Source organism: Idiotropiscis lumnitzeri, chromosome 13 (genome assembly GCF_059441095.1).
Source record: "Idiotropiscis lumnitzeri isolate Australia: NSW breed Sydney's pygmy pipehorse chromosome 13, RoL_Ilum_1.0, whole genome shotgun sequence".
Lineage (NCBI taxonomy): Eukaryota > Metazoa > Chordata > Actinopteri > Syngnathiformes > Syngnathidae > Idiotropiscis > Idiotropiscis lumnitzeri.
Genome location: NC_142403.1, coordinates 18,034,267 through 18,061,089, shown reverse-complemented (window position 1 = coordinate 18,061,089; position 26,823 = coordinate 18,034,267). Strand labels below are relative to the sequence as shown.

Here is a 26,823-nt window from a genome sequence, read left to right as displayed (position 1 = left end):
GATCGGGATCATTATCAAAGAGCCTGCTGATGAGCTGAAGATATGAATCAGTTGCTAGAGGAGGGGAACATCGAAAACATGCAATATTGGCGTCCTCGAGGACCGGAGTTGGTGAGCACTACTTACTATTTTTGTATTATTTTACAATCTTAACAGCGTATTAAAATGAAATATATATCCAAATGCACGTTTATGTTAAAAATAAAACGTGGACCCCTTGACCACAAAAGTTTGCCCACCCCTGTTCGTGATCGATATTGACTGAGTGTGTGCGTGGACCTTTAATTCCCACATCTCGCATTATACTCCAGTCAGCTGACTTGCGGACGCCATTTTGTCAGCCATTTCCTCCATTGAGCCACTGCCAGCCAGGCGTCTGTTCACACGCAGAAGCCCAGGACGCTTCTTCTCTCTCCGGCCTTCCAGCAGCTTTCCTCGGGCCCCCGCACCCCGGGGCTCACGGTCACAACCCCGACAGCAGCAGCAGCATCAGCAGCAACCCCCGGGTGGATGAGACACCGTCTCCAGGCTCGGTCGACACCCACCGGTACCAGTGACACCGCCGCCAACCACCGAGCATGGCTTTGAAGATTGTCAAAGGGAGCATCGATCGGATGTTCGACAAAAACCTTCAGGATTTAGTACGTGGCATCAGGAACCACAAGGATGACGAGGTAACAGAAATGAAACAAAAAAAAGTGACCTGCGTTACATTTGTCACGTCATCCCCCTCCTACTCTTGCCTGAATGACCGTTATGTTTGGCGACTCGTGTCAGCTGAATTAACATTAACGAAGCCTGGCTAAAATGCTAGCGTCACTGCTAGCTGTCATGTTAGCCGCTTAGCTCGTCTCTGTCCCCCAAACAAGACCTTCTGCTTCACGCTGAATAATTGACGAATAAGAATGGAAATATTTAGCAACACGTAACTTTCACCACAAGGGAGTTTTTTTAAAATTTATTTAAAAAAAACTCGTAAAATCTTAATGACTATAGCCGTAAAGTTAGCTCGAAGATCCATAATAATGTTGACTGAATCGAATCATTTAGCATTCGTCTACTATTTGGTTTTGGACCAATACTTATAATTTTACATTTTGCTGTTCGTATTTTTTTAGTTCGTAGCACACGAATCGTTTTAATGTCTGACTGTGGACGACAAGTTCCCTAAATCAGTGTTTTACAACCAAGGCACATCATAGTTTACATTTGGAAGAGTCTCTCTCTGCACATGCACACCACCCAATATAAACAATGTAAAAAGTCAATATTGTTCCCATACTAAATTAATAGCCTGTCTTTTTTTTTTGCAGCTCAGGATGCTGCTTACCTTCCCGCTTGTTACTTTATGTTGCTAGCATAGATAGTTGAACAAAGATATATTATTTGCAATAAATAAATGACTAAAGACTTTTCAGCACAGTTCATTGTTCACCTAACTTTTATTTTTTTTCTTTATCAATGACCGCTGAATGCCGTACTACGACAACTTTACAACAGTCTCATACTGTTGGTGCTAGTTGTGATATGAATGAAGTTCCTGTTATCACACAGTTGTTGCCCGCACATTGTTGGACACGACCTTTTAATGACAAGGATGGAGCTTCACTTTATACCAGTCCCGTGATCCGAATGGTTTGAATATTTGAAGACTAGCGGCGATATAACATCATTATCAGAAGCTAATTCTATTAAAAACCGGCGTTGACAAGACTCTCATATTTGCCTGTCATATTTACTCCGTTTGACCTTGCCAACTTTGGATTCCAACAAGCTGGTGTGCACACTCATCCAGCTTTGGGCCGGGTGTGAAATTCGCAGTGTTTTCAGAATCTCACACTTTTTGCACAAGCTGTCCTTGTTTGTCTGAAGAGAAGCGACTATCTTTGCCGTATTGTGTCGGCTCACCGGCGCTTGACGATGCGGCTGGTGCTTGTCTTAGTTTTTTTTTTTTGTCAATAGTAACCCAACCTTGCAGGCTCAGATAAGGTGATGGTTGCCCGGCCAACGGGGAACATATTGTTAAATTATTCATGTTTGCGTATATGTGTGAAGGCATCTCAGAGTTCCTCATATAGCAAGGCATATATGTCAAAACACCGGCCCTCAAGTACTGGAGTGTGACACCGATGTAGTCGGGGAACCTCCAAAATGTTGACATTTAGACGATGCTTTGAACTGCCTTCGCTATCAGTTTCATAGACATTTCATCGTGCACAACGTCAGCGTCTGAGGCGGTGACAATGGGATTATTGACAGAAACTCCTCCGTTTGAGGTCGCGTCAAAGGGCAGGATAGGATTTGTGTTGACCATTTTCTGCGGAAAAATCAAATGCCAGAGCCTGACAAACTATTATACGTATCAAGCCCGTCAGTGGCGCTCACTTCATCTCGTTAGCAGATTGCAGGATGCAGCTTTGTTCCGTGAAATCTCACACTTGAATGTGCAGCTTTGCTATATGGCCTTGGCGAGCAGCTCACATTTGTGTCACAAATACGCAATTAAAATGATCTTTTTTTTTTTTGCTTTGTTCATTCACTCCCTTCTTGCAAATTCTCAGAAAATTGAACAACGTCGTTCTAGTTGGCTCAAGTGTGACGTCCGCTGCTGCCGTGTCAGCTATTTTGCTTATTTCAATTGGTTCTGAATCGACCATTGACGGTGCGTGACGTGGAAGCATGGTGTGGGTCTGCTGATGGTGATGTGTGTGTGTGTGTGTGTGTGTGTTGAAATCACACTCACTCACACACACACACACGCACACCTCCCCCCTGTCACTGTGCTGTCTCATGACTGCACACACATGACCAGCACCCATTCTCTCTCTCTTCGGAACTTTAAGTGTTCGTTATTGGTTGCTTTCGCTTGGGCTTCCCCCCCCCCCCCCCCTCTTCAGTGCATGTTTTATTGGACAGAAGACTGTCGGAACATAAATAGTTTAATTGATTCAGCGATATTTGTGCAAACATGATACTAGTCTAGAATTAATTAACATTAAATATGGTCCAGTTTCCTATAAATGTCATTTGTACCGAATTTGAATCCGAATGCCCTTTATTGTGATTGTCGTGCCATTGGATAGGAAACGCGGCATCCAAATTGTGGGCTGCTTTGCTCTGGTTGCCCTGTGGCATATACTGTATCATTCTGCCTAATCTGATCTGGTGTCTGCTTGTCCCGCCTGCCCTTTTGGCTGCCCCAGGCCAAGTACATCTCCACTTGCATTGACGAGATCAAGCAGGAGCTCAAGCAAGACAACATCGCCGTCAAAGCCAATGCCGTGTGCAAGCTCACCTACGTAAGTACACTTGGATCAAGTGTCACGACCACAGGTGGGAAGTCGATTTCCCAGGTATCGGTTATTTATTGGATAATTATATAATATTGTTGAATTTAGATTTTCTGACGTTTTACTTTTACCCTCCAAGTACGGTTGACATCATGATTTTTTTTTTTTTAGATCACAGCTATTAAGCTGTTTGTGTGAAAGCAAGGAAAATGAGCATCTTTGGGATGTCACGGAGCAAAATTTGTCAACCAAAGCAATATTTAAATAAAGAAATAAAATCAGTTTGCTATTGAACCGGGTTTCACGAGGTTCCATCTTTATTTCCGCTTTTTTTTTTTATGTCACTGCAGATGTGGAGACTAAAGATTTCGTTTTGATTTATTTAATAATGTAATAATAAATAATTAATAAATAATAACATGTCATATTTTAATATTATGCAATTTAAGAAGCGATAATTTTGTATGTATTTTAACTGATAAAAGTATTGTTTTGGGGAAATTTGAATAGTTTTGAACCCATGAGTTTGTTTACCCGGTTCAATTCCTTCTATACAATTGTCCTTTTTTAATTTTTTTTTATTATTATTATTTATGAAACGTGGTTATTTTAGTTGCTTTTAGTGTTATTTTTTTGACAATATGTGTTCTTTCCATAATAACGTACATAAAATTGAAATAATACCGATGTATTTTCATGTGACAAACACAAACAGCAAAGAAAAAGTCTTCTAGTAAATGGAACACTGCAAAATGCTGCAAATTCCTTTTTTTTTTCCCATTGTTCCTGCTTGTATAACCTCTGTGATGGTCATTATTATTTAGTCATAACCTCTCTTTTCTGTGAAACAGCTTCAGATGCTGGGCTATGACGTCAGCTGGGCCGCGTTCAACATCGTGGAAGTCATGAGCTCCTCCAAGTTTACTTACAAGGTAAAGCGGCGGCATGCCTGTTGCGATGATGAGCGCCCTGTTCTGACTCGTCGGCGAAATGTATCATTTTTATTCCGCTCCCTCGCAGAGGATCGGCTACTTGGCGGCCTCGCAGTGCTTTCACGAGAGCACTGATGTCATCATGCTGACCACTAATCAGATCCGAAAGGTAAGCAAGCGGCTGCGCTGCTTCCGTGATTGTCTTGTAAAAAAGACTTTAAGTACTTATAGTTTTCACATTTTTTTAAACATGCCATACAGCATAACACCAACAAAATCAATACATGTGGTGCAAAAACAACTGTGATCGTATGGTGTGAATTAACTTGAGCGTTCTCGTACAAATGTAAATTCTTCTCACCCGAAATGAACACAGTCACTTTCATTCACAAAGTGTACCTGAATGCAGGTCACGCAGCGGTCACATGACTGCTTGTTTTCATCTGAATAAACGCAAGCCAATATTAATTACACCACAAAAATACAGTTGAAACAATTTCCATAGGAACTGACACAAATTCACGGAGAGACTTTTTTTCACAGTTTCATCCGCATCATGAACAAAAATGCAAATTAGGTTGATGTTTAAAATAAACATCTGTGTGTCTGTCTGCTAAATTACAATCGCAAGTCACCATACTTTTAGCCGCTTCACTTTCATATTGTCGTTATTTGTATTTTGGTTCCCATATATCGGATGCACTTCATTGCTTGCCGACCCTCAAGTTGCAACTCGCGGCTCTCTGATTCGAGAAGCACTGATCAACAGTATGGCTCTCGTCCGATGCAGGATCTCAGCAGTCCGAACCAGTATGACACTGGCGTTGCCCTCACGGGCCTGTCTTGCTTCGTCACCCCGGACCTAGCTCGAGACCTGGCCAACGACATCATGACACTGGTGAGCAGCCATTCCGTACTGTGGTCCATTTCAGCGCGCTTTCATTTGCTTATTTAAGGTGAAGCCAAACACCCGACGGTCTCTCTTGATTGCTCAAGAATTTACACTCGCATGTTACAATTGATGAATATTACTACAATTTACCGCAACATTACTTGTGGTCGTTTCATTTTATTTACCCAAATTAAGGACCATTCCTACTGTGTGCGCTTGTCTGTGGTGCGTTCCTCTTGTTTAAATGTCATACCTTGATATATTATTTACATCGCCGACACCATCTGCACACCCCGGCAGTGGAAGTGTAACTTATTTTCCATGTTGCCATCATTTTGTCTGCTCCAGATGTCTCACACGAAACCCTACATCAGGAAGAAAGCCGTGCTAATCATGTACAAGGTGTTTCTCAAGTACCCAGAGTCCCTCCGTCCTGCTTTCCCCAGGCTCAAAGAGAAACTTGAAGACCCAGATCCAGGTACGGCCACATTCGAGGTTCCCGCATCGTCATGAAGAACCTAGAGCGAGAAAAAAAAAGTCATTCCATGGTGTTAATCTTTTGGTGTGACGTGAAAGGAGTGTCGATCACCGATTGCGATAAGCCTAAACGTGCGCTTGTCCCCAACTCTAGGCGTGCAGTCGGCCGCGGTCAACGTGATCTGTGAGCTGGCCCGCAGGAATCCCAAAAATTACCTGTCTCTGGCACCACTCTTCTTCAAACTCATGACCTCCTCCACTAACAACTGGGTTCTTATTAAGATTATTAAGCTGGTGAGTCAACAGACACACACACAAAAAATTCGCTGACTGCGCTGAAGCGACAGCGACATAACAGAAGGGCCAAGTTGCCAACAATTTATGACGAATAGAACCGATTGCTGTTGTTCCTGCTTCCTTTGCAATCGGCAAGGATATCATTTGATTCTTAGGAATAATTGGACCCAATCATGGGAAAACGTTTGTTCTCAAGTTCCACATTAGAATTTTAAAACGGAGTCATTTATAGATTTAGGTTAAAAAAATTATATAAAGTAGTTTATTTTAATAATAAAATGAATTCATTCTCGTGTTGCTATCATTCTAATTAGAAAAGTAATTATTTAAAAAAGTAAATAAACATCTACACGTACGTCCATCCGTGGAATTAATTATTTGTAATAACTCCCTTGACCAATTGTTTTCTGTCTGAATAAACAAATAAATTGAATAAACACATTTTAATTAACTAACAATTTGTACATGGTTACAAACAAATAGCAGTATTTACAGAAAAAAAAAGTGCCTAGTGATTGCTCATGTGGGGTTCAGTTGGCCTCTTAATGTGTGAGGAATGTTTGCTCCCTAATTTAAGTACTTTGAGAAAACTTCTCTTGTCAACTCGCTTTAAATATTATTTTTATTTTTTGGGAAAAACTTGACTTGTGACTTAATGCATTTCTTGGCTTTGCCTGCACTTGTGACATTGGCTCTGTTTTTACAGTTCGGTGCGCTCACTCCTCTGGAGCCCCGCTTGGGAAAAAAGTTGATTGAACCTCTCACAAACCTAATTCACAGGTGAGCTCAACAAAAATCGTCCCACTTCAATTGTAAATTCGCCTCAAATGGTCACTCACATATTTATAATCCGTGCTCTTATCTTGCTCTCTCTTTCCCTCGCTCCAATTTGCAGTACATCTGCCATGTCTTTGCTGTACGAGTGTGTGAACACGGTTATTGCAGGTTAGTACTTAACATATCCTAAATGCGGTTGTATAATTAAAAAAATTATAATAAAAAAGAAAGAAATGATGCTTTTTTTTTTTTAGCAGTCTTTCTGTGGAAAATGTGATTGCCGCTCTCTTCTCTTTCGCAGTGTTAATTTCCTTGTCGTCTGGGATGCCCAACCACAGTGCTAGTATCCAGGTACACTTCTCCGGTCCATCCCTGCCTGCGCACTTGTTCTTCCGTTTCTCTTTCCACTCCAGTCATCCACAGCGCATGCTTTTTACTGTTTCCTTTTTTTCCCCCTCCCTTTCCTGAGTCACAGTTGAAATCAAATCTGTTCAGTTTTTCACGTTAATTTTGACAACACGTCCCTATTTTGGCCTCACACGTTCTCTCTGTCTTCCAGCTCTGTGTCCAGAAATTGAGAATCCTGATTGAAGACTCTGACCAGAACTGTGAGCCCTCTGTCAATGCCTGCAGTGTGTCATTTTCTCATTGTCTGCGTGTTTCTCACTCTGGACCACAAGTCCAGCCCCCCCCCCCCCCCCCCCCCCCCGCCACCAACCTTTTAGCGATTCCACAGAGCTCCCACCAGAATCTCGATAACTCGAGCTGCATAAGCTTTTTCTCTTTTCCAGTTGAATCACTTGAAGCCCTCAGAAAAAAGGGCTTATTTACAGTCGTCATAGGATTACATAAAATCCTTTCCTCACACTGAGGATCCATTCGAGTTATCTGGACTGACCCCCCCCCCCCCCCCCCCCCCCCACTCATAGCTAGTTGTCTCTAGAGTAGATTGTCAACTGTCGGTGTGGGCTGCACCGGTCGGGCCTCACTAACCACTGAGTTGTCTTCAAAAAGAACTTCTCATTTTTGGCACTCACCAGTCGTAACATTGGTGGACCGTGGTTATGTTTACCCTACCAATTTGTTGCTTCTTGTACCATATTTCCTCCAAGTACAAGTCCTCTCATGAGTACCAGGATGCGTCTTGCAGTTCAGAGAAATAAATGCCTCCCTCAATTTCACGCCCACAGAGTCTATTTGAACTCTTTTGCCAACCAAAACTGAAGGCTCTAATTTGCCGATATGCGTGAATGTGACTGAGTCATTGTCTATTTGTTCGCTGCTATTGGCTGGTGATGACCAGTCCTTCGTGTATTAAAATTGTTCCAACATTGTTGGCATCAATGAAGAGCTCTCCACGTGACTATTTGCGGAAATATGGTCCAGTACATCAGAAATCTCATTTCAGAGGGTGTAACTACTGGGATCAAATGTCCAGTCGGTCCAGCCCAGAACCCCTGGTGTGATAGAGTAGATTGTGAAACTGTACTTGAAGGTGTTATTTATCCGCGCCTAGCTAAAAATTCAACAACATGAAAACGAGTGATCTCTTTCCCAAATTACAGGAATACCATGAACAGGAATAAGGCCACATAGGCAAACATTCTAGTGATCAATCTTTGAGACGGCCTTCTAGTCTTGAAAAGAGTTTCCCAACCTTTAATTTGATGTTTGAAAAATTGTCCGAGCATTTATACAGTGGTCCGAACACTCATAGTGAAAATCTGTAAACAAGTAAGTCCCTGGCTAAATTGGGTTTGTGGATGCGCCACGCTCATGATGGTTGCAATGTATTCACCGCAGCTGAAGTCACCGCCACTCTTATTGATTTAATGTGGGAAGCTTTTGTCTCGGATAGCAAGAGCGCCACAATTTTGCTGACTCGGCAGGTTTCACATGGCCAATGTGTGTTTTGTCCTGTGTTTGTTTGTCTTTTCCATGGCTCTTTGTGTTTTAATGATCTAACTAACTATCACATGGATGAACTCCGCTACAGCTAACTGTTAAATATATAAATGCAATATGAGCATTTGAATCACTCAGACGTCGATAGTGGTACATTTCTCAACATGGCGTGATAGTATTCTGTCTCTAAGTCTACTCAGCAAGTGTGTGCGTGAATATGTTCCTTCAGTGAAGTATCTGGGCCTTTTGGCAATGTCCAAAATCCTGAAGACCCACCCTAAGTCCGTGCAGAGCCACAAGGATCTCATCCTGCAGTGTCTTGATGACAAGGATGAGTCCATTCGTCTCAGAGCTTTGGATCTACTCTATGGCATGGTATTTGTTCCCTTTCAAGGTTGTGTTGTTTTCGTTTAGTGACGATTACTGTGCAGTGTATCCCAAGGTGCCATTTGTTTTTTCATAGTACGCCAATAAATAATCGTCAAATACAGTGGTGCATTGACTTATGAGTTTAACTTGTAACTCAAAACACTTCAAATCATCTTAAGCCATTGAAGTGAATGGAAATGCTGTTAATCCGTTCCAGCCCCGCGTTGCGCACCCTCTTATGTGTGACCGAGTATAGAGGATAAAGTATGCCTGTATTGGATTTGTCTGTCTACATGTGTTCATGTTGTCATGTTAGTTATTTAAAACATGATGACCTCGTCTCAATTTCGTCACACACTGATTGTCTCTGTGAAATCTGGGCATGTTTAGTTAAACGCAAAGCTTGAATTCTGTTGTATGAATGGCGAAAGGGGGGGTGCACATTTTTTTTTTTTAATACCTTCTTCCATTAAGTGGAAGAGCATTTAATTGTTACGCCAATCAATAAATGCTTGTAGCATTAAAGGGTGAACAATGCCATGTTATTTGTGATGAATATATAATCATATTCAGACCAATTAAGTGAAGTCGAATTACTTCCCTCATGTGTGGTGCGTTAGGCTATTAAATCAAATGGATGGACGGACTTCGTTTCTCTCGTGTAATACTAAGCTGTCTTCCTCTGCAGGTCTCCAAAAAGAACTTAATGGAAATTGTGAAGAAACTGATGCTACATGTGGACAAAGCGGAGGGCACCACGTACAGGGATGAACTGCTCACCAAGATCATTGACATCTGTAGCCAGAGCAACTACCAGTACATCACCAACTTTGAGTGGTCCGTTTGCCTCCGCGCCGTCACCTACACCTTTTTATTTTTTTCAGGATATATTTTTATTTGGCTTATTTATTATTATTTTTAAAATATTTTTCTCACATGCTTGCTTTACAGGTACATCAGTATCCTTGTAGAGCTGACCCGGTTAGAGGGTACGAGGCACGGCCACCTCATCGCCTCTCAGATGCTAGATGTTGCCATCCGGGTGAAGGCCATCCGGGTTTTCGCCGTGGCTCAGATGGCCACCCTGCTGGACAACGCTCACCTTTTGACCGGGAACATGCAGAGAAATGGCATCTGTGAAGTTTTGTATGCGGCAGCCTGGATCTGCGGCGAGTTCTCGGAGTATGTCGCCTTCTCTTTTTTTCATACGTTAATTATGATATGTTTTCCACACCGGTGCATAGTGAAAGTTGTATATCTGCTCCATCTTAGCTCCTCATACTCTTACGTGACAAATTGGTATTTCAAACACTAACTTGAGTCATCCTCTTTAGACATCTGGAGAACCCGTTGCAGACGCTAGAAGCCATGCTGCGGCCAAAGGTGGCCACGCTGCCGGGCCACATCCAGGCCGTGTACGTGCAGAACGCCGCCAAGCTGTTTGCCACCGTGATGCAGAGCCAAAAGAACAACACAGATGGCACAACTGCGCAAGAAACCAGCCAGTTAATGATCGACCGCCTGCCGCTTTTTGTCCAGAGCGCCAACCTGGAAGTGCAGGAGAGGGTAAGATGATGGTAGAAATGCCTCTCGTATTGAGTTACTCATATATCAACCTGCTTCTGACATTTCTGATTCGAAAAATAAATATATAAATAAAAAAATGCTTCCCCTACGCTACCTACATTCGGCAGGCATCTTGCATCCTACAGCTGGTAAAATATATCCAGAAACTTCAGCAGAAGGAAGTAGAGGTTTCAGAGGAAGTGATTGCACTGTTTGCCGGAGAACTCAATCCTGTCGCCCCCAAGGCACAGAAGAAAGTGCCTGTCCCTGAGGGGTGAGTGTCAGCGTGCAGTCACACGAGACCAGGCTGTTTGAGTAGTAGTGTCGTGAGTGTCTTTTTGTTTTTTGTTTTTTTACATGGGTGTGTTTAGTCTGGACCTGGACGCCTGGATCAACGAGCCTCCATCTGAGAGCGAGTCCGAAGACGAGCAACCCAAGGCTATTTTTACAAAGGAGGAACCCAAACATTCCCGGCCGAGACACACAGAGGTGGACGAGAAGGAGCTAGCAAGGGTGCGACCGTCGACTATTCAATAAGCGCCTCAGTTTTCTAGACCTTTTACCAGCACAATGTGTTTGTCGCTTAAGTGGCTTTCTCAGGTAGCTTAATAAAATAACCAAAGTATATGTGACTTTTTTTTTCCTGCACAGAGAAGAGAAGCCAGGAAACAAGAGCAAGCCAACAACCCTTTTTACATCAAGGCCTCGCCATCCTCTCAAAAGGTCTTTTTTTTTTTGTAGTCACTTTGTTGTTTCAATATCTCTTTGTACTCGTTGAATTATTAAATTGAAATGTCTTCAAGTAGTTAACATATGTCCCAAAATTGTCGTTTTCCTTCCAGGTGTACCAGGACACCCCCGGCGTGGAGCACATCCCAGTCGTTCAGATTGATCTGAGTGTGCCTCTTAAAGTACCAGGTGGGATGCCCTTCTCTTTATTCAAAATGAACATTTCTTGCCTCGAGATGTGCATGTATAGAACTAATTATTGAGAAAATGTCCTTTTTAATCTTTTATCAATTAATATCATACATGAGCTTTCGGGGTTCGTTTTAAATGTTTTCATTTCCAAATAAGCAAAAGGAAGGTCATACAGTCGTTTAAGAATTGTAGTTTACTTTATTACACAATACTTAGTGACCGTTTAATTTATTATCTTGCATTGGACAAATACTCCATATATTTGAAAAATTAAAACTAATACTAAAACTAGTAAGAACAACAAAAAAGAAATGAAAATGAAGCATTTTCAAAATTATATATAAAAAAAATGCTCTGAAAATGAATTAAAACGAACGAAATTGGAAAAGCAAAAGTCAATATGAAATAAAAAAAACTATAATGAAAAATGAAATAAAAATGTAAAAAAAAACTTACATTCGCCTCCTCTCCCTCAGGCCTGCCTATGTCCGACCAGTACGTAAAGCTGGAGGAGGAGCGTCGGCAGAAGGCGAGAGCTGACAAGAAAAAGGAGAAGAAGAAAAAGAAAGAGAAGCGCAGCGGGCGAGGGAAGAAACACAACTCGGGTCCGGAGAGCGAGGAGGACATCACACCGGCGCACATGGTCGACATCGTCACCGAGGAGATGCCAGAGGTGATAATGTCGCCTTTTGATCTTGTGCTGGATTTCCTTCCAATGGTAGCCATGACGACTTTCAGATTGTCTCCTTTTCTTTTTCATTTCTTGTCTGTTTCATCAAAATTTTAAGACAGTCACTTCTTAATAAACTTTTCAAAAGTTTATCATCATCAAATGCTGTCTTATGTATTTCCTCAGTGCAGTTGATGCGAGGCCTCCTATGCCAAATATTTTACGCTTCGAAACACATACTTTGAAATCCAACGTTTCAAGCATTTTTATAAATGGCTTCTTCATTATTATTATTTATTATATTGCCCTCCACTGGGCTCCTTTTGTGAATCCCTCTCGTTTTGATTGATCTGCCTCCAGAATGCCTTACCCAGTGATGAGGATGACAAAGATCCCAATGACCCTCACAAAGCCCTCGACATCGACCTGGACAAGTGAGTCTTTGTCCTTGCTCAGGCTAAAGATAGCTTCACTGAATTGTATTTCTTCAGTTGTGTATGAAATTGTTCTAAGAAATCCAAAGTTTTTTTTTTTTTTGTGTGTGTGTCTTGGGCTTCCTGGCCACGGCAACACTGCCGATGTGACGTGGCCTTTCCGCCCCCGCCCCCCCCTCCACATTGACTCTTATGGCTTTTTGCTTCCTCTCTTCTATGCATACACACACCCCATTACTGCCTACTTTTTGCGGGCAGCTTGGTGGAAATGGCTGGGCGCAGGTGAGTAGCACCTCAGCCATGTGACCCCGCCGCTCCGATTGCATCTTTTCTCCCTTTCGCTGTCTTTCCAATTAGCTGGCTTGCTAACATAGCTTTTCGAAATGACTTTGAGTGGTCAGCATTTTTTTTTCCTATATTGACTGAATGTAGCATTTGGCCTGGTATGATATTCAGCGTGCCCTTATCAAGCCTGGTAAAATCAGCATCACGTCGGAGACCTTCCCACAATGGAGATTTCCTCGAAAATTCCCCTTTAAAAGAATACTGCACATCAAATGACTAACTGGATGCTGCTGACGTTCTCAGGCTTTGGTTTTGGTTTAATTGCATCAAAAATAATCTGCCTGATTGTGCCTGTAGGAAACTGCCCTAGTTTTTCAGAGAGCGCTCAATAGATTTCAAACGCGGCCCAACTCTCACTAGTCTTGTCGATGAGTGAGCTTTCCCTTGGTGGCGATAACATGTGCATGTGCATATTCAATAGTGGAAGCTTTTAGCTTCAAGAAAAATCTAATTCTGATATTTAAACAGAAACATGGTCACCTTCAGACTAAATCTGTCCTTTACACTCATGGATTGTGGTTTCGTAGTCTTGCAACACTCACAGAAGAATGTAACGTATTGTATTGTTCTATCCAGGCCTCTTGCAGACAGCGAGAAGCTACCAGTCAGGTCTCACCGTCCGACAGAAGTTCTGAAAAGCCCGGACGGAGATGCCGAAAGCACCTCGCAGGAAGCCAAGAAGAGGAGCAGCAAAGAGAAGAAGGAGAAGAAGAAAGATAAAGACAGGGATAGGAAGGTGAGATTTGCTTTTACACGATGAGCGCGCACAACCGGTACTCCTCTAAAAAAAAAAAAAAAAAACGGATACATGTCTTTTATTTCCTTTTGGCAGAAGAGCAAAGAAGAGAAAAAGAAAAAAAAACACAAACATGAAGAAAAGGGGGTGGATCTTCTCGGGAATCAGTCAGATGAGCCTGTCGTCCAATCAGAAGGACCCAGTGAGGCGGTGGCGCCGTCCACTTCCACAACGGCTGAGGTATGTCATTTTTGGGGAACAAAGTTGGACTTTTTACATTGCAACTGTGTTTATTTTACATTTTGCAAATGTCCTCGTGTCCCTTTCAAGGCTCTCTATAAATCTATGATGTGATTATTTTTGGAATTAGCGTGATTATTCAGTCCTGTCAAATTTCAGTGCGCTCAGAAAATCAGAGTGTAGTTTCCTTTGCATGTAGGAAAAGAATAGTGCATCCTTTCTGTATCCTTTTATGTCGATCAGTCGTAGTAACCTGCCGAGTGCGTTTGGCCCTCCCTCCCTCTCACCTCCTCGCCCTCCTCTCCCTCCCTTGCTCTTCTAGGTTTCAGATCTGGATTTCTGGCTCTCAAATGCTCCAGTGCCCTCTCACGCCCAGGTTGAGTCGCACCCCTCTTGTCTTCCCCCTCATCGCTGTTTTGTACTTGTCTACCCTTCCCATAACTCTGGAATATGTCTTCTTTTTTTTTTTTTTTTTTTTTTTTTTTTAAACGAGTCTTCTCATCATTTACCCGTCGGCTTCCTCTCTCTTTCACAGGTTGCACAACACATTCCTCTTCTTATTTTCCAGCCTTCCTGTTTGTGAGCATGAGTGACTGTACTGTTCGTTGTCATGTTTCTCTGTTTCCTTTTGCTCCGTGAAAGTGGTTCTTCACGTGTTTGTGGATGTTGCCATTGCTACCTGCTGACTGCGATAAGAGCGCGGATATCGTCGTTTAAAGTTCAACAGGAATCTGGCCTGGAGTCAGTTCCTTTCTTCCTTTTCCGCTGCGTTATTGCATTATTTTTCATCTTTTTCTTGGGCCACTAATGTAATTATAAGTGTTGGGGGCGGGTCACATCAAACGAAGGCTGTTTTTTTTTTTGTTGTTTTTTTAATTCTGTTGCCAGCAGTGCCATCTTAAAGATGTCTGACAACTAAACTCGAGTTGGCCAATCCGTTTTTTTTCTGAAGAGAAATGGACAACCAGTGCACATTAGCAGATATCCACTCTTGACTTCTGCTGTTTCTTGTTTGTTCGCTTTGGCTTTTCTTGTGGTTTGGTCTCCCAACTCATTGTGGCTGTTCCCTCTCTTTGCTATGAATCAACTCACTAACTTTTCAGATGTTTGTGTGTGTTTACAGGAAGCGGCAAAGGTAGCAGCAGAAGCAGCCTCCGTGCCAGAGGCGGCATGTGGCACGACGCCAAACTCTGACCCCGACGAGCCCAAGGACGTGGAGACGGAGGAGTCTGTGAGTCACCACCTATGATGTCATCAGTTCCCAGAAAGAAAAAAAAAAAAAAAGGAGAAAGTCGGCTGTTGTGGCCGTTTATTACTCTTTCTCTCGTTTCTTCTCTGTATTAAGAAGTCATCCAAACACAAGAAGAAGAAGCAGAAAAAGGAGAAGGAAGAGAAGGACAAGAAAAAGAAAAAGAAGCATCATCACCACCACAGTGATGGAGTTGGCGAGGGCGCCGTGCAGAACGGGACCGTGGAGGAGGAAGAACCTCTCCCGGTATTTACTGCACACATGGCGTGTTAGTTATCCCACGTTCACCTGCAGCAGCACCTACATTCTAGATTTGGATTTATTTTTTTGCGGAACAAACAGACGATTTGAATTACCGTATTTTTCGGCCTGTAAAGAAAATATTACGGTAAGAAATTCTCATCATTTCCAACTGGGAAGTTGTCTGGCGCTTGAATCACAAATCTGAAAATCACGTAGTCGATGCTTGTTGGGCGCCTGCCCAAAACTTGCAAGTGCGACTTCTGATCTGTTTAGGTTTAAGTGCCTGCAGTGATTGAGAAAGAATTCTCAATCCTAACCTGAACTGGTCTTTCATTTCAGCCCATGTCCAATTACTGCCTCCTCGCAGAGAACACTTACATCAAAATGGTGAGTAACCCGCAATCGAGATACTTCCGAGTCGGGGATAAACGTTGTGCAGCATGTCCGATGAAATGAGTGATCGAGTCTTATGAGACAAAACAAGTCTCATTGTCAAATCTCCCTCTCTTTTAAGATGATGGAAGATGCCGATCAGGTACTCGTCAAAGTTCTGTGACGGGCAGAACCTTTTTACAACTGCCGCCCGAGATGTGTTTGTGTGTTTTGTTTGTTTTTTTCCCCTGCATCGATTGGCCTCCCCGTGCCACCGAGCTGCTCCCTTTTCGCAGATTCTTTCTGTCCATGCTGCCTTGTTCTCGTATTGCTTTCGCGCAAAGAGCCGTGTGTGGTTGATGCTGTGTGCGACAAATTATACAGTGGAACCTCCAAGGTTGATCACAGTCCACTTTCATATGCTGCACATATTGGGAGTATTATCATTTGTTCTGTTACTTCCCTCTCATTGATATATTTTGATACAGTATAAGCGTAAATAATTGTTTAAAATGGATATTTCCTAATTCTAAAAATATATACCATATTTACACAGGTGGCATTTTTTTTTTTTTGAACAAGTCAATATTATTTTTCATTTAAAAAAACATTTTAGCTTGGCCCTCGGCATGCGTTCCAGCTTTTCATGTGGCCCCTCTGCAAAATTTGTCATGGTATTTTGCCACGAAAATATATATATATATATATTTTTTTTTTTTTGCCACAGGCATATTTTTCCGTGAAAATGTAGGAAATGATTTAAAGACGTTTCCAGGTTGACTCTAAAAAAAAATTTTCATCTTTGGTGGTTAACTTTGAAGGTTAAACTGTGTAACTTCTTTTCTTATTGATTTTCCTCCGCTAAGTCAACCGGAATCTCACGTGTTCCGTCTCTTCTTCCACTCAGGTGTATGACATCCAGGGAAACCTGCAAGATGGCAGCCAGGTGGTGGTGTCAGTCATCTTCGAGAACAAATGCGATAGCTTCCTGAAATCCATGGAGTTCAACGTGCTGGACTCTCTCAACTCCAAGCTGCAGAGGCCGGAGGGGGCCGGTGCACACGACGCTCTCAGCGTCCCCTTTCAGCTCCCGCCTGGTCAGTTGCTCTCTGCAATGCAATTTCCTGCTTAAAATGCAAACCGTCAGATTTTATTGAATCAACAAGTATCAAATTATCAAAGGTTTTGCGGCTTTTCCGGAAACAGTTTTTTTTTTTTTTTTTGGGTCATTGTAACTACGGCCCAGTCTATTCTTTATTCTGGCTTACCAAGCATTTATATTAACAACAACATTGTAATATTAGTTGCATTAATTTAGCCCTCTTTTTTAAATTGGACAGTTGGTTATTCAAAGATGTTCATTTTCTTTGTCAAATTGTTTAGTTGCACAGTCTGAATTTGGTCGAATTTTTGACAAATTGACACTATTGTATTGTTAATGGTTCAACAAACTTACCAGTTTTGGTGTTGTTGTTTTTTTTTTTTTTAACCGTTTTAAAAAGCAAATGTGCTTCCAAGCAGGGGTTTAAATTGTTTTAAATTTAAGATGTCATACTGAAACTAACAAGCAAGTCTCTCGGAACTCAGGGGTGTCCAATGAAGCTCGCTTTGTGTTCACCGTGCAAAGCATCGTGATGCCACAGAAACTGAAGGGAACGCTCACTTTCATTGTCAAGGTTAGAAAACCAACACCATATTGTTAAATTGCAGCACCTCCTAAAACGAGGGAATGTATCTGCCAAACGGAGTGATGTACAATAAAAATGTTTTTTCCCTGGCTCAGAATGAAGACTCCTCAACCCATGAGAAACTGGACTTCAAACTGCACTTTACTTGTACCTCCTACCTAATCACCACTCCATGCTACAGGTGAGGACACGTTACCATCTGTGTAGGGAAGCAATCATAATCACAATGTCATTTTTTTTTCATCTTTGTCCATTTATGGCCATTTAAAAATAATAACTATGAAGAACAAGAGTGAACATTTTGTGGCTCGCGTGTATAACTTTGTTCAAGCGAGAATTTATTGTTTTGTGGTTGTTGCTTTGGCTAGCGACGCATTCGCAAAGCTGTTGGAATCTGGGGACCTGAAGGGCAGCGCGATCAAACTGGAAGGCGTCAACATGCCCTTCCACCACCTTCTGGCCAAGATCTGCTTCCATCACCACTTCTCCGGTACGCGCATGCACAACTTGAGCCATTTCATATGATCAATAATCAATCATAAGAATAATAAATATCATCATATAAATATCAATAATTAAAAAAAATGTCACATACTTTCGAAGTTAAATAAAATCCCCAGTGCATATTTACTTACGCACATGCTAGAAGTTAAGTATAAAGTTGTGGTCTGAAATTCACGTGCCCATCAGGGGCATAAATGACATTTTTGACTTTTAATAAGAATGATTGTTTGAATTGTTGAATTTGGAATGTGCAGTTGCTTAGAAATGTGAATATTGGTCAACGCAACGAGTGATTGCAAACAAATTAGTTTTTATTCTGGTAAAAAGAAGCGTTGACCAGCCGCAGTCAATCATGATCAGAGTAATTCATGGATATGCTAAATGTCATTTGAGCCTGCCTGTATACTTCTGTGCGGGGAAAACAATCCATGATAATTTGAAGATATTTATTTCACTCTCAATGGAGCATTAATTGAACTTTCATGCCCGTGAAGTGTACTTGATTATCATATGCTGTTTGATGATACGAATGATTTGTTGTTTTCATCTAGTTGTGGAGAGGGTCGATTCCTGTGCCTCCATGTATAGCAGGTCTATCCAGGGTCATCATGTTTGTCTGCTCGTCAAAACCGTGAGTGAATCCCAAATGTTCTTACTTAGCCCTCTTGTTCCTTTCAATAGCCACTCTGGAAGAAATTTGCAATGGAAATATTTTGTTGATATTTCCTTAAGTACATCAGCCTGGAATATACGTTGAAATAGGATAACACGCACAACATTCGGCAACATCAAAATAGTATTTTGGCGATACATTTGTGGTCCAAAGGAGCAAATGGCTTACGTGTAGCTTTGCCTTGTTCGGCCATTTTAAAGAATATAAATGTTCATCCAAGAGTGAATTTGCCAAATTTCATTTAACACGGCCACAAAGCCACAAAATCAAAAACTGAGTCACAGAAAATCCAACCAGGATATTTTAACGCATTTACTGCCATTGACGGCTAAAGACGTCAAATATCCTTTTTATTTTATTTTTATTTAATTTTTTTTTTTACTCGGATGGTATTAAATGAGTCAAGGGTTACTCCAAACGGGTGAGTGTTGATGAGTGACACCTTGACCCTCCTTGTCTCGCAGTCCGACCAGACGGTGTCCATCGACGCCAAATGTGATGAACCCGCACTGCTTGGGAACTTGCTGGATGAGATCAAACAAACCTTCTCTCAGTGCTGATCGTGTCCCGGGCAGCCCAACCTCCTCCATCCTCACTAAAACACATCATGATCACATTAAAAACACTGCGGCCGGCACTTCCCGCCGTTGCCCTATTTATTTATCCGCCCTCCTCCTCTTCTTTGCTCTTCTGTCCGCTACACTTTTGAGCAAACTCACTTGATGTCGTTTTACAGACTCGCAGCGTACTCGCACCGTCTTCTCCTGTTACCCACTTTTCAATTTCCTCTCTCCTGAGCTCTTGGATGTCCCTCCTTCTCGGCTTCCTCCTCCTCCTCCCCTTCGCTGTCAATCTGACAGTCATGTGGCGTAATGTTGACAACTGGACTTTTGCTGTTGATGGTTGAATTGCGTTTTTACTGTTTTGGAATTATTGTCATTGATGTGTATTTTTTTTTTTTTTTGTCTGAACGCCTGTTTGCGCCTTCTGTGTGTTTGTGCGCGTGTGTAAACATCCGACTGCTGTTTCAGCCTTGGAATCAAGTGACTGTCTCTTTCTCAAAATTAAAAAAAAAAAGAAGGGACTCGTACTCCCTACCTGGTCTCTTCTGACCCGGAGGATCAGATCAGACGTTGAAGCGATTTCCGCCACTCACAAAAAGTTTCTGGATGACCCTAAATGACTTTCTCAAAACTTCTTGTGAGTAGTGCATAAAGCAGTTATGAGTCTTGGGATCATCTAATCCCTCTTGATTCGCCTGCTTATCCCCAACGGACCAAAATGGAGACTCACTTGAACACAAGCACCACCAGTCACCGGAACAGACGCGCAAATTTGTTTAGTTGCATCGCTGTTGCGATGGATTACCATATTTCCTCAAAAGGTGACCATGTGTGACATGCAAATAAATGCCTCCCTTTTCCCATCAGGAAAATAAAAAAAAAAAAAAAACGGGTTCTGTCTTACTTTGTAGATGCTGTTGTTCCCACGCAGGCAATTAATTCCAAAGCCCATTTGAGCTGTGTTGCTAACCAAAACAGCAGCACATTTTAAACTCCCAGCTGGTCTTTACTTTATGGAGGTGACGTCTTAAGCTTTGCAGTAGGCATGTATTCGCCTGTGCCTTTTACACAGAACTTCTAGAAGCGTGACACACTCAGCCGTTGCGGATACCCGCATTCAGATAATTAGATGCGGGCCACAATTCAACACAAAAGTGGTGTGGATGCCGCGTCTCGGTATTCATAATTGATTCTGGCTGACAAATTCACTGGTCGGACTCAGATTCATGAAATTGACTGCTGAGCCAATTAAGATTCATCGCTAACCAAAACAGCAGCACATAGTGACGCCCATAAACGATCGTGTATGGATCACGAGTTGTTCTTCTACGTTGTTGTTGTGTGTCATCCCACTTGTCTGCATTTGTCCATAATTGAGTTTTAAAGTCCAGTTTCACTTGCAACCATCTGCAGTTGAGTGATTAAAGGTCTCTGGCCTATTTTGGGTGGAAATATGTACGACATTTTAGGTCGAGTAATACACCAAACTCTGATTAATGCGCCCCCAAATTTCTTTGTGAATAGCTCAAAGTGTATATGAACCATAAACTATGATCTCCTGAAACATTATATATTTTCAAACTCATTTTACGGCATTAGCATTCGGAGTGCACATGTACACGTACTTGCAGCAAAAAAAAAAACGCTCAGTAACTTCCGGCAACAACCCAGGCGAAAACTTCGCTCTTGACATGTCGCATAACTTCGTCTCTTTCATTTCACTTCAATGTTTGGCATCAAGATGACGTTTCTATAAAATGGGATTTTGACTGTTCAAAATGGGTGATTTTTAGAAATAACTAAATGTTTCCCAGCAAAGAACAGGCTGAAAATAACATTTCCGAGTAGCAAGCCACGAATGGGCAAGAGAACACCGGAGACACGTTTGAGGTCCCTATGGTGGCCAATGTGTCTCAACAGAGGCATCCACGATCCATCATTTTAGTAAAATGATTTTACCAAGTTAGTGTCATTTTTCCATTTGCATCCCGGCAGGCCAACGCGCCCTCTACCTAAATCTCTGAAGTAGCAAGCTCAAGACTAACCGTTACCGTCTGTCTGTTTCGTTCCCTCACAAGTCTGACTCCATGTGTGGTCTGCTGTCAGTTGCAGGAATGTCCATAGGAAATAAGAAATGTTTACCAGTTCCCGACAATGACTTAGCAGTGGAGTTTTTCTCCTTTGAATGTCACATATTTTGCATCACGATATTATTGCATTACAATTTGTATATTGCATGATTTAGGAATGTACACTTTTTTTATCCTTTTTTCTTCCATGGACATTTTCATCTGAATTGTCATTCCGTTTTTTCCTTTTGTTTTCTTTATATAGTTTTTTTTATGAAGTATACTTGGACCATGATGGACATGTTTTTATGCATCTAAGCAATGATGGAGTTTTTATGCATTCGAAGTTTTGGAGGGGAGTAAATTTGATTGCGTTGAATGATTTAAATTATTAATACGCAGGTGGGAAGAATTGGTGTTGAATAGAAATCCGGATGCTGAGGGCATTGAGGGGTCCCAGTGAAGAACGGGGCAGCACAGAGGGACGACCCTTCTTAATTCTCTCTCGGTTCGGCCATAGTGTTGTTTTTTTTAACATTCTTGGCTCGTGATATTGAAAGTCTATTCGCCACGCCAGATTTCCAAAGGTACTGTCATCATCTTGTTTCTCCATGCTCTCCAGCTGTACAATGTCATGTTTTCAACGGGGGATGCGAATGAGCTTCATTCCCTGAAGATGACCCTACTTAAAAAGTGAAAATAAAAACTATAAGATGCTACAGTGTATGTTTTTTGTCTAAGCACTTTCCAGATTTTTTTAATGTGTTTTTTATAATCAAATTTGTAAATGTTCGTCTTGTTTTTAATAATAATAATGTAATGTTTGTCTTTTATATATTTGTTGTTATTGTGCGACCGCCAGGTGGTTCAGTAAGAGCTAGTGCACGCTAATGTAGAAAAACAACTTCCTTGTAGACTTCCAAAATAAGGGTAATAGTACTGCTTTTAGAATTAAAAAAAAAAAAAAAGTCTAACCAGCCGACCTCGTATCGTATTTGACGAAACAATTCATCCCTTCGATTCTAAAGAGGATATAAATCCAAATGAAACAGATAACCACGTTTTCCATCGCGTTACGAGTCGCCCTTCGTTTGGGACATGAGGCCGTGACGCGAGTTTTAAACAAAGGCGTCACGCCAAAGCTGAGCTCTCTTGCGCACTTTACAGCTCACGATAGTCACGTGTGTAAGTTTCATATTGAATGTTTTCCAGTTGCAATCTCTAGCTTTTACTTCGAAAACTCACTAGCGGAAGTGTGTGTGCCTTTGAAGGTTTGCATGTGGCGCTCAGAGGGGCTTCTTGGATAAAAACAACCGGGCGGCTTTTTCCTCTAATAAAGCCGCTTTTTAACTTTTCCTCACACGAACTCAAAAGTTGAAATCATTCTGTTGTTCGGGACTCTCTTTAAAAAAATTTTTTATTTTAGCTGGGTTCTCGGGTAGTTTTTGTGGTTGCGCTGGGAACTTGTCCTAGTCGGGGTTTTTTGTGCGTGTTTGTTTGGAATATGGCTCAGGTTGGAAATCTTATAGCCAGTTCCCAAAAAGCACTCATGCTGGAGATGAAAAGTCTCCAGGACGAGCCGGTGGAGGGCTTCAAAATCACTCTGGTCAACGAGTCGGACATGTACAACTGGGAAGTGGCGATCTTCGGTCCGCCGAACACGCACTACGAGGGCGGTTATTTTAAGGTGAGTGGCTAACTTTGGCTAGCACTACAGCTACTATTGTTCTTTTCGTCAGCTTTTAAATGAACTTTTCTGTTGTTTCGCTGACTTTAACGTCTCTTTTGACGATGACAAGGGTTAATTGAAATCCTAGTTGACCCCTTGGTGCACCTTGAGACCAAAAATAGACATTTTTATTTATTTTTAAAAAAATCCACAAATTTTTCATTTTAAAGGTTTTGTGGCGTTATGTTGTACGCGCGAATCAGAGTTACAATAGTAACAATGAGGCTCGACTCCCGTTAGCAGTGCAAACACGGTTAGCCTTTATTTAACGTCTGCCATGCACACATCGCGACAGTTCCCATACGCGCTCTCACGCACGCAAAGCATCATGGTCAATGTAGGCTGAACAATTCACCATTCGTGACAGGTTTAAAGGGTGAATTTTTGCCACAGCTCTTAACAAACTAGTCTTCACAAAATGATTTCACGTCTTCTATCACAATCGTATAAGTAGATTTTCATCGACTATACACTCCAATCTCATGGACTATTTACGCCTCCACTAACATTTTTTTTTTCAATCCTGATATGTTATAATGTTTTTCGTACAAAACCGAATCGATTAATAATCCTTTCGAGAAAATTGATTTTAAGTGTATTGCCCCCCCAAACCACAAGCTGGCGCCACAAAAACATGTTTTCTCAGTATGTTACTCTGCCAAAAGCTATTCTGATAAAATAAAAATAAAAAAAAACTTGAATTCAATGAAAACTATCTTTATTATTTATCGACATAACATTTCATTGTCATTATTGGATGCTATGAAAAGTTGATTCAAAAAATGGTGAAATAGTGTTTATTTCTGTTTGTTTTTATTGTTGAGTGAGTGAGAGAGAGAGAGAGAGAGAGAGATTTCATGAACAAGCCTTGCATGTGTATCTATCTGTGTTGCCTGCGACTTATGATAAGTTTTTCTTCCCAAATCATTCGATAACAATTCAGGTCTTGAGCGCTGATTTCCATTGCATGCCTTAATGTCCAATTTGATTTCTCGCAGGCCCTTCTCAAGTTCCCGGTGGACTACCCATACTCGCCGCCTTCCTTCCGCTTCCTCACCCAAATGTGGCATCCTAACATTTATGAGGTAGCTCTCTTCATCTGGGTTCTGTCGATCCATCCGAATTGATCGTTTGATTTCTTCATTGCGTCCCTCGGCTAGAACGGAGAAGTGTGCATTTCGATCCTGCACCCGCCGGTGGACGACCCCCATAGTGGCGAGCTGCCATCAGAGCGGTGGAACCCCACGCAGAATGTCAGGTGAGATGCTGGATGATGCGCAGCCAATCTACTCGCGGGATAAATCTTCTGACGCTCTCATTGGCCGAGCTCGCGCTGATTATCGTCGTGCGACTTTGAGGTCTTTCCTTTGGCGCCGTCACTCTCCAATGCCCTTCGTCTTGCCTTCATCCCTCGCTTCTGATTTCTCTCTCGCCGCTCAGGACCATCCTGCTTAGCGTCATCTCGCTGCTCAGCGAGCCCAACACCTTCTCCCCGGCCAATGTGGACGCCTCCGTCATGTACCGCAGGTGGAGGGAGAGCAAGGGTGACGACAAGGAGTACATTGAAATCATTAGGTACCGCTGTTGGAAAAAAAAAAAAAAAAGTTCATGCTCTCAGATGTGTGGAAAAAAAACAATCTATTTTTACCACCAGCTGTTTTCTAAGACTATTAGCATACTTATAAATGGATGATGGCAAGCAATAGGTCTTGTGTATTGAACTGTCTTAAAAATTATTATATCTAATAATATAGAAGTGCTTTGTTGCAGCTCCAGCTGTTGTGAAATGCGCTAAATAAAGTTGTATTGTATAATACGGTTTAAGGTTGTGATGTCATGTTTCTAAATGTTACTATACATCGTGAAGCTTTGATTTAATTGAAATGATGAAATGCTCTGTCTGAAAACGCAAAGTGGCTCAGCTCTCATTTCTTTACAGGAAGCAGGTGCAGGCCACCAAAAGCGAAGCGGACCTCGACGGCGTCAAGGTTCCCGTCACGCTGGAGGAGTACTGCATCCCCACCAAAGTGCCGACCACGGACGACAGTTCCAACCTGCTTTACGACAACGACGATGACGACGACGACGACGATGACAACTATCACGACTTTATGTCCCGGACCAACTACAGGGACTGCTGCTTTGACTCAAACGACAGCGGCTCGGAAAACGAGTATTACCACCAATGGTAGAGATCAAGACCTCCCTTGATATGCATTTGGATAGTTTCAATGATCATTTAATTAGTTTTTTTTTTCTTATAGTTTGTATACTTAAATAAAATAAAATACATTATTAATAATAAACTGAACGTGAAATGCATTATAACCTTGATTTGATCGCTTTGATTGTTCGCAAACAAGGTACTCGATGGCAAAATTTGCAACAAGCCTTTGAGCCATAAAATTGCCAAGCATTAAAACAATAATTACAAAGTTTAAATACAAATACCAAGCCACGCTTGAAGACTGTACAAAAGTTAGTTTGCATGTAAACATTGGACTAGTTTTATTATGTTTTTAAATTATATTTTTAAATTTTATTTTAATTCGTTTAGGTGTATTTAACTTTTTTGTGTGATACTAAATCATCAGAAACTGATAGTTTTCAAACTTTCATTTGGGTACAATTAAAATATATGCAATGCACTTTAATTGAAACCGCCTCCCTTTCACTTTTGGGCTTGAACTGTCATTTGTGTAGAGCAAGAGGCCAATTGGGGGAGTAATTCCCCTTACAAGCAATAAGGAGCATTTTTATTTTTTTTTAATGGTGTACAATACCAATATTAACTGTAGAAAAGCAGTAAAAATCCGAAAGGGATACCTGCCTAAAAAGCTTTGTAATTTCCTATAAATGCCACAAGATAGCAGCAAAAAACTTTTTTTTTTCTGTTCATGTGTCCATGGCCTGACAAAAAGAAGCTCCTCCCCTTAATTCAACATCTTGGCCACAAGATGGCACCATAGCAACATTTTTTTAATATTAGACATTGCTCTTCTATGAGCCCAAAACAAGCCAATAGATGTGTTTTTGAATGTCCACAGGTTCGCCGTACTTCTTGTCAGAAACCTGGAAAATGACGTGGCCAGTGCTGGACACAAAGTACACGCACTAAGTCGTTTCTCATGAAATGATTGACACATGGCAGGATCCATTTATAGCTTGGCTACATCATATTGCGCTCGCCCTCGTTTATTTCCGCGTCGACCCGGCTTCCACCCAGCCTGCCGCTTGTGCTTGCGTTGCCGTGGCGACGTCTCCATTCCAGACATTTCGTGTCCGACCTCCTCTATTCTTTCTTCTGTTAACCGTGCTCTGACCCAGATGCCCCGGTTCGCTCCTCAGCTTCCAGTCGTGGAACATCTGAATTCATCGAGGCTCTCCTCGGTCGCACTTGGAGATCAATTAGTCTCGCGGCCAATTTACTCACCAATAAAAATAAGTCGACCAAGTGATGACTTGTAATTTGAAAAGAATTGGGGCAACTTTGTGGGTGCCGCCATTGTTGTGCGCACGTGTGGGTACTTGGAAACTCGCATTTCAAATGTTGCATTTTTATTTATTGGAGTCGATTTTTCAGCTATCTCTTTCTGTGTCTGCTGATGAAGGGGAGGGAAAAGTTGCTAAAAACTGAAATTAGACAGCATGTGAATGTTGCGCCCATTCCAAGAATATGCTCACAGGACACTTAATATGATCTAATATTCAATAAAATGTTTGTCTGCAAGATATTCGTTTTACAATACGTTTATTATTTTGCTTGGAATTTAGAATTCATTGAATGTTAGAGGTCGTGAGAATTGTTTGCCGATTGACGTTCACAATGTGACACATTTTCCCTCATTCAATGACAGGTTTTTAAATTGCTTTAAAAATTAT

At 41.7% G+C, this 26,823-nt stretch overlaps 2 protein-coding genes across 6 annotated transcripts; both read left to right on the top strand.

Annotated features, from left to right (window-relative positions):
- Positions 1 to 285: 285 nt before the first annotated feature.
- Positions 286 to 21,931, top strand: ap3d1 (adaptor related protein complex 3 subunit delta 1). Of its 5 annotated transcripts, XM_088312629.1 has the most exons (35): positions 286 to 674; positions 3,204 to 3,299; positions 4,142 to 4,222; positions 4,311 to 4,391; positions 5,013 to 5,120; positions 5,463 to 5,592; positions 5,746 to 5,885; positions 6,595 to 6,668; positions 6,784 to 6,833; positions 6,967 to 7,016; positions 7,225 to 7,273; positions 8,800 to 8,945; positions 9,628 to 9,776; positions 9,891 to 10,121; positions 10,274 to 10,505; positions 10,634 to 10,779; positions 10,877 to 11,018; positions 11,157 to 11,228; positions 11,348 to 11,423; positions 11,903 to 12,099; positions 12,457 to 12,530; positions 12,789 to 12,812; positions 13,452 to 13,611; positions 13,708 to 13,851; positions 14,174 to 14,227; positions 14,975 to 15,082; positions 15,197 to 15,346; positions 15,683 to 15,730; positions 15,858 to 15,878; positions 16,623 to 16,812; positions 17,303 to 17,391; positions 17,499 to 17,584; positions 17,772 to 17,893; positions 18,459 to 18,538; positions 19,045 to 21,931. In XM_088312629.1, the coding sequence occupies exons 1-35, from the start codon at positions 579 to 581 to the stop codon at positions 19,138 to 19,140; spliced, it is 3,792 nt and encodes a 1,263-aa protein (XP_088168755.1). In that variant the 5' UTR covers positions 286 to 578; the 3' UTR covers positions 19,141 to 21,931. The 5 variants fall into 5 exon arrangements, with proteins under 5 accessions (XP_088168755.1, XP_088168760.1, XP_088168757.1 ...); XM_088312631.1 differs by lacking the exon at positions 12,789 to 12,812 and having other exon boundaries at positions 312 to 674; XM_088312633.1 differs by lacking the exon at positions 14,174 to 14,227 and having other exon boundaries at positions 312 to 674.
- Positions 21,932 to 22,280: 349 nt separating this feature from the next.
- Positions 22,281 to 25,263, top strand: LOC148324848 (ubiquitin-conjugating enzyme E2 R2-like). The gene is made up of 5 exons (XM_088312638.1): positions 22,281 to 22,899; positions 23,940 to 24,026; positions 24,102 to 24,199; positions 24,382 to 24,516; positions 24,881 to 25,263. Exons 1-5 carry the CDS (start codon positions 22,717 to 22,719, stop codon positions 25,131 to 25,133), a joined length of 756 nt encoding a protein of 251 aa, XP_088168764.1. The 5' UTR covers positions 22,281 to 22,716; the 3' UTR covers positions 25,134 to 25,263.
- The last annotated feature ends 1,560 nt before the right edge of the window (positions 25,264 to 26,823 follow it).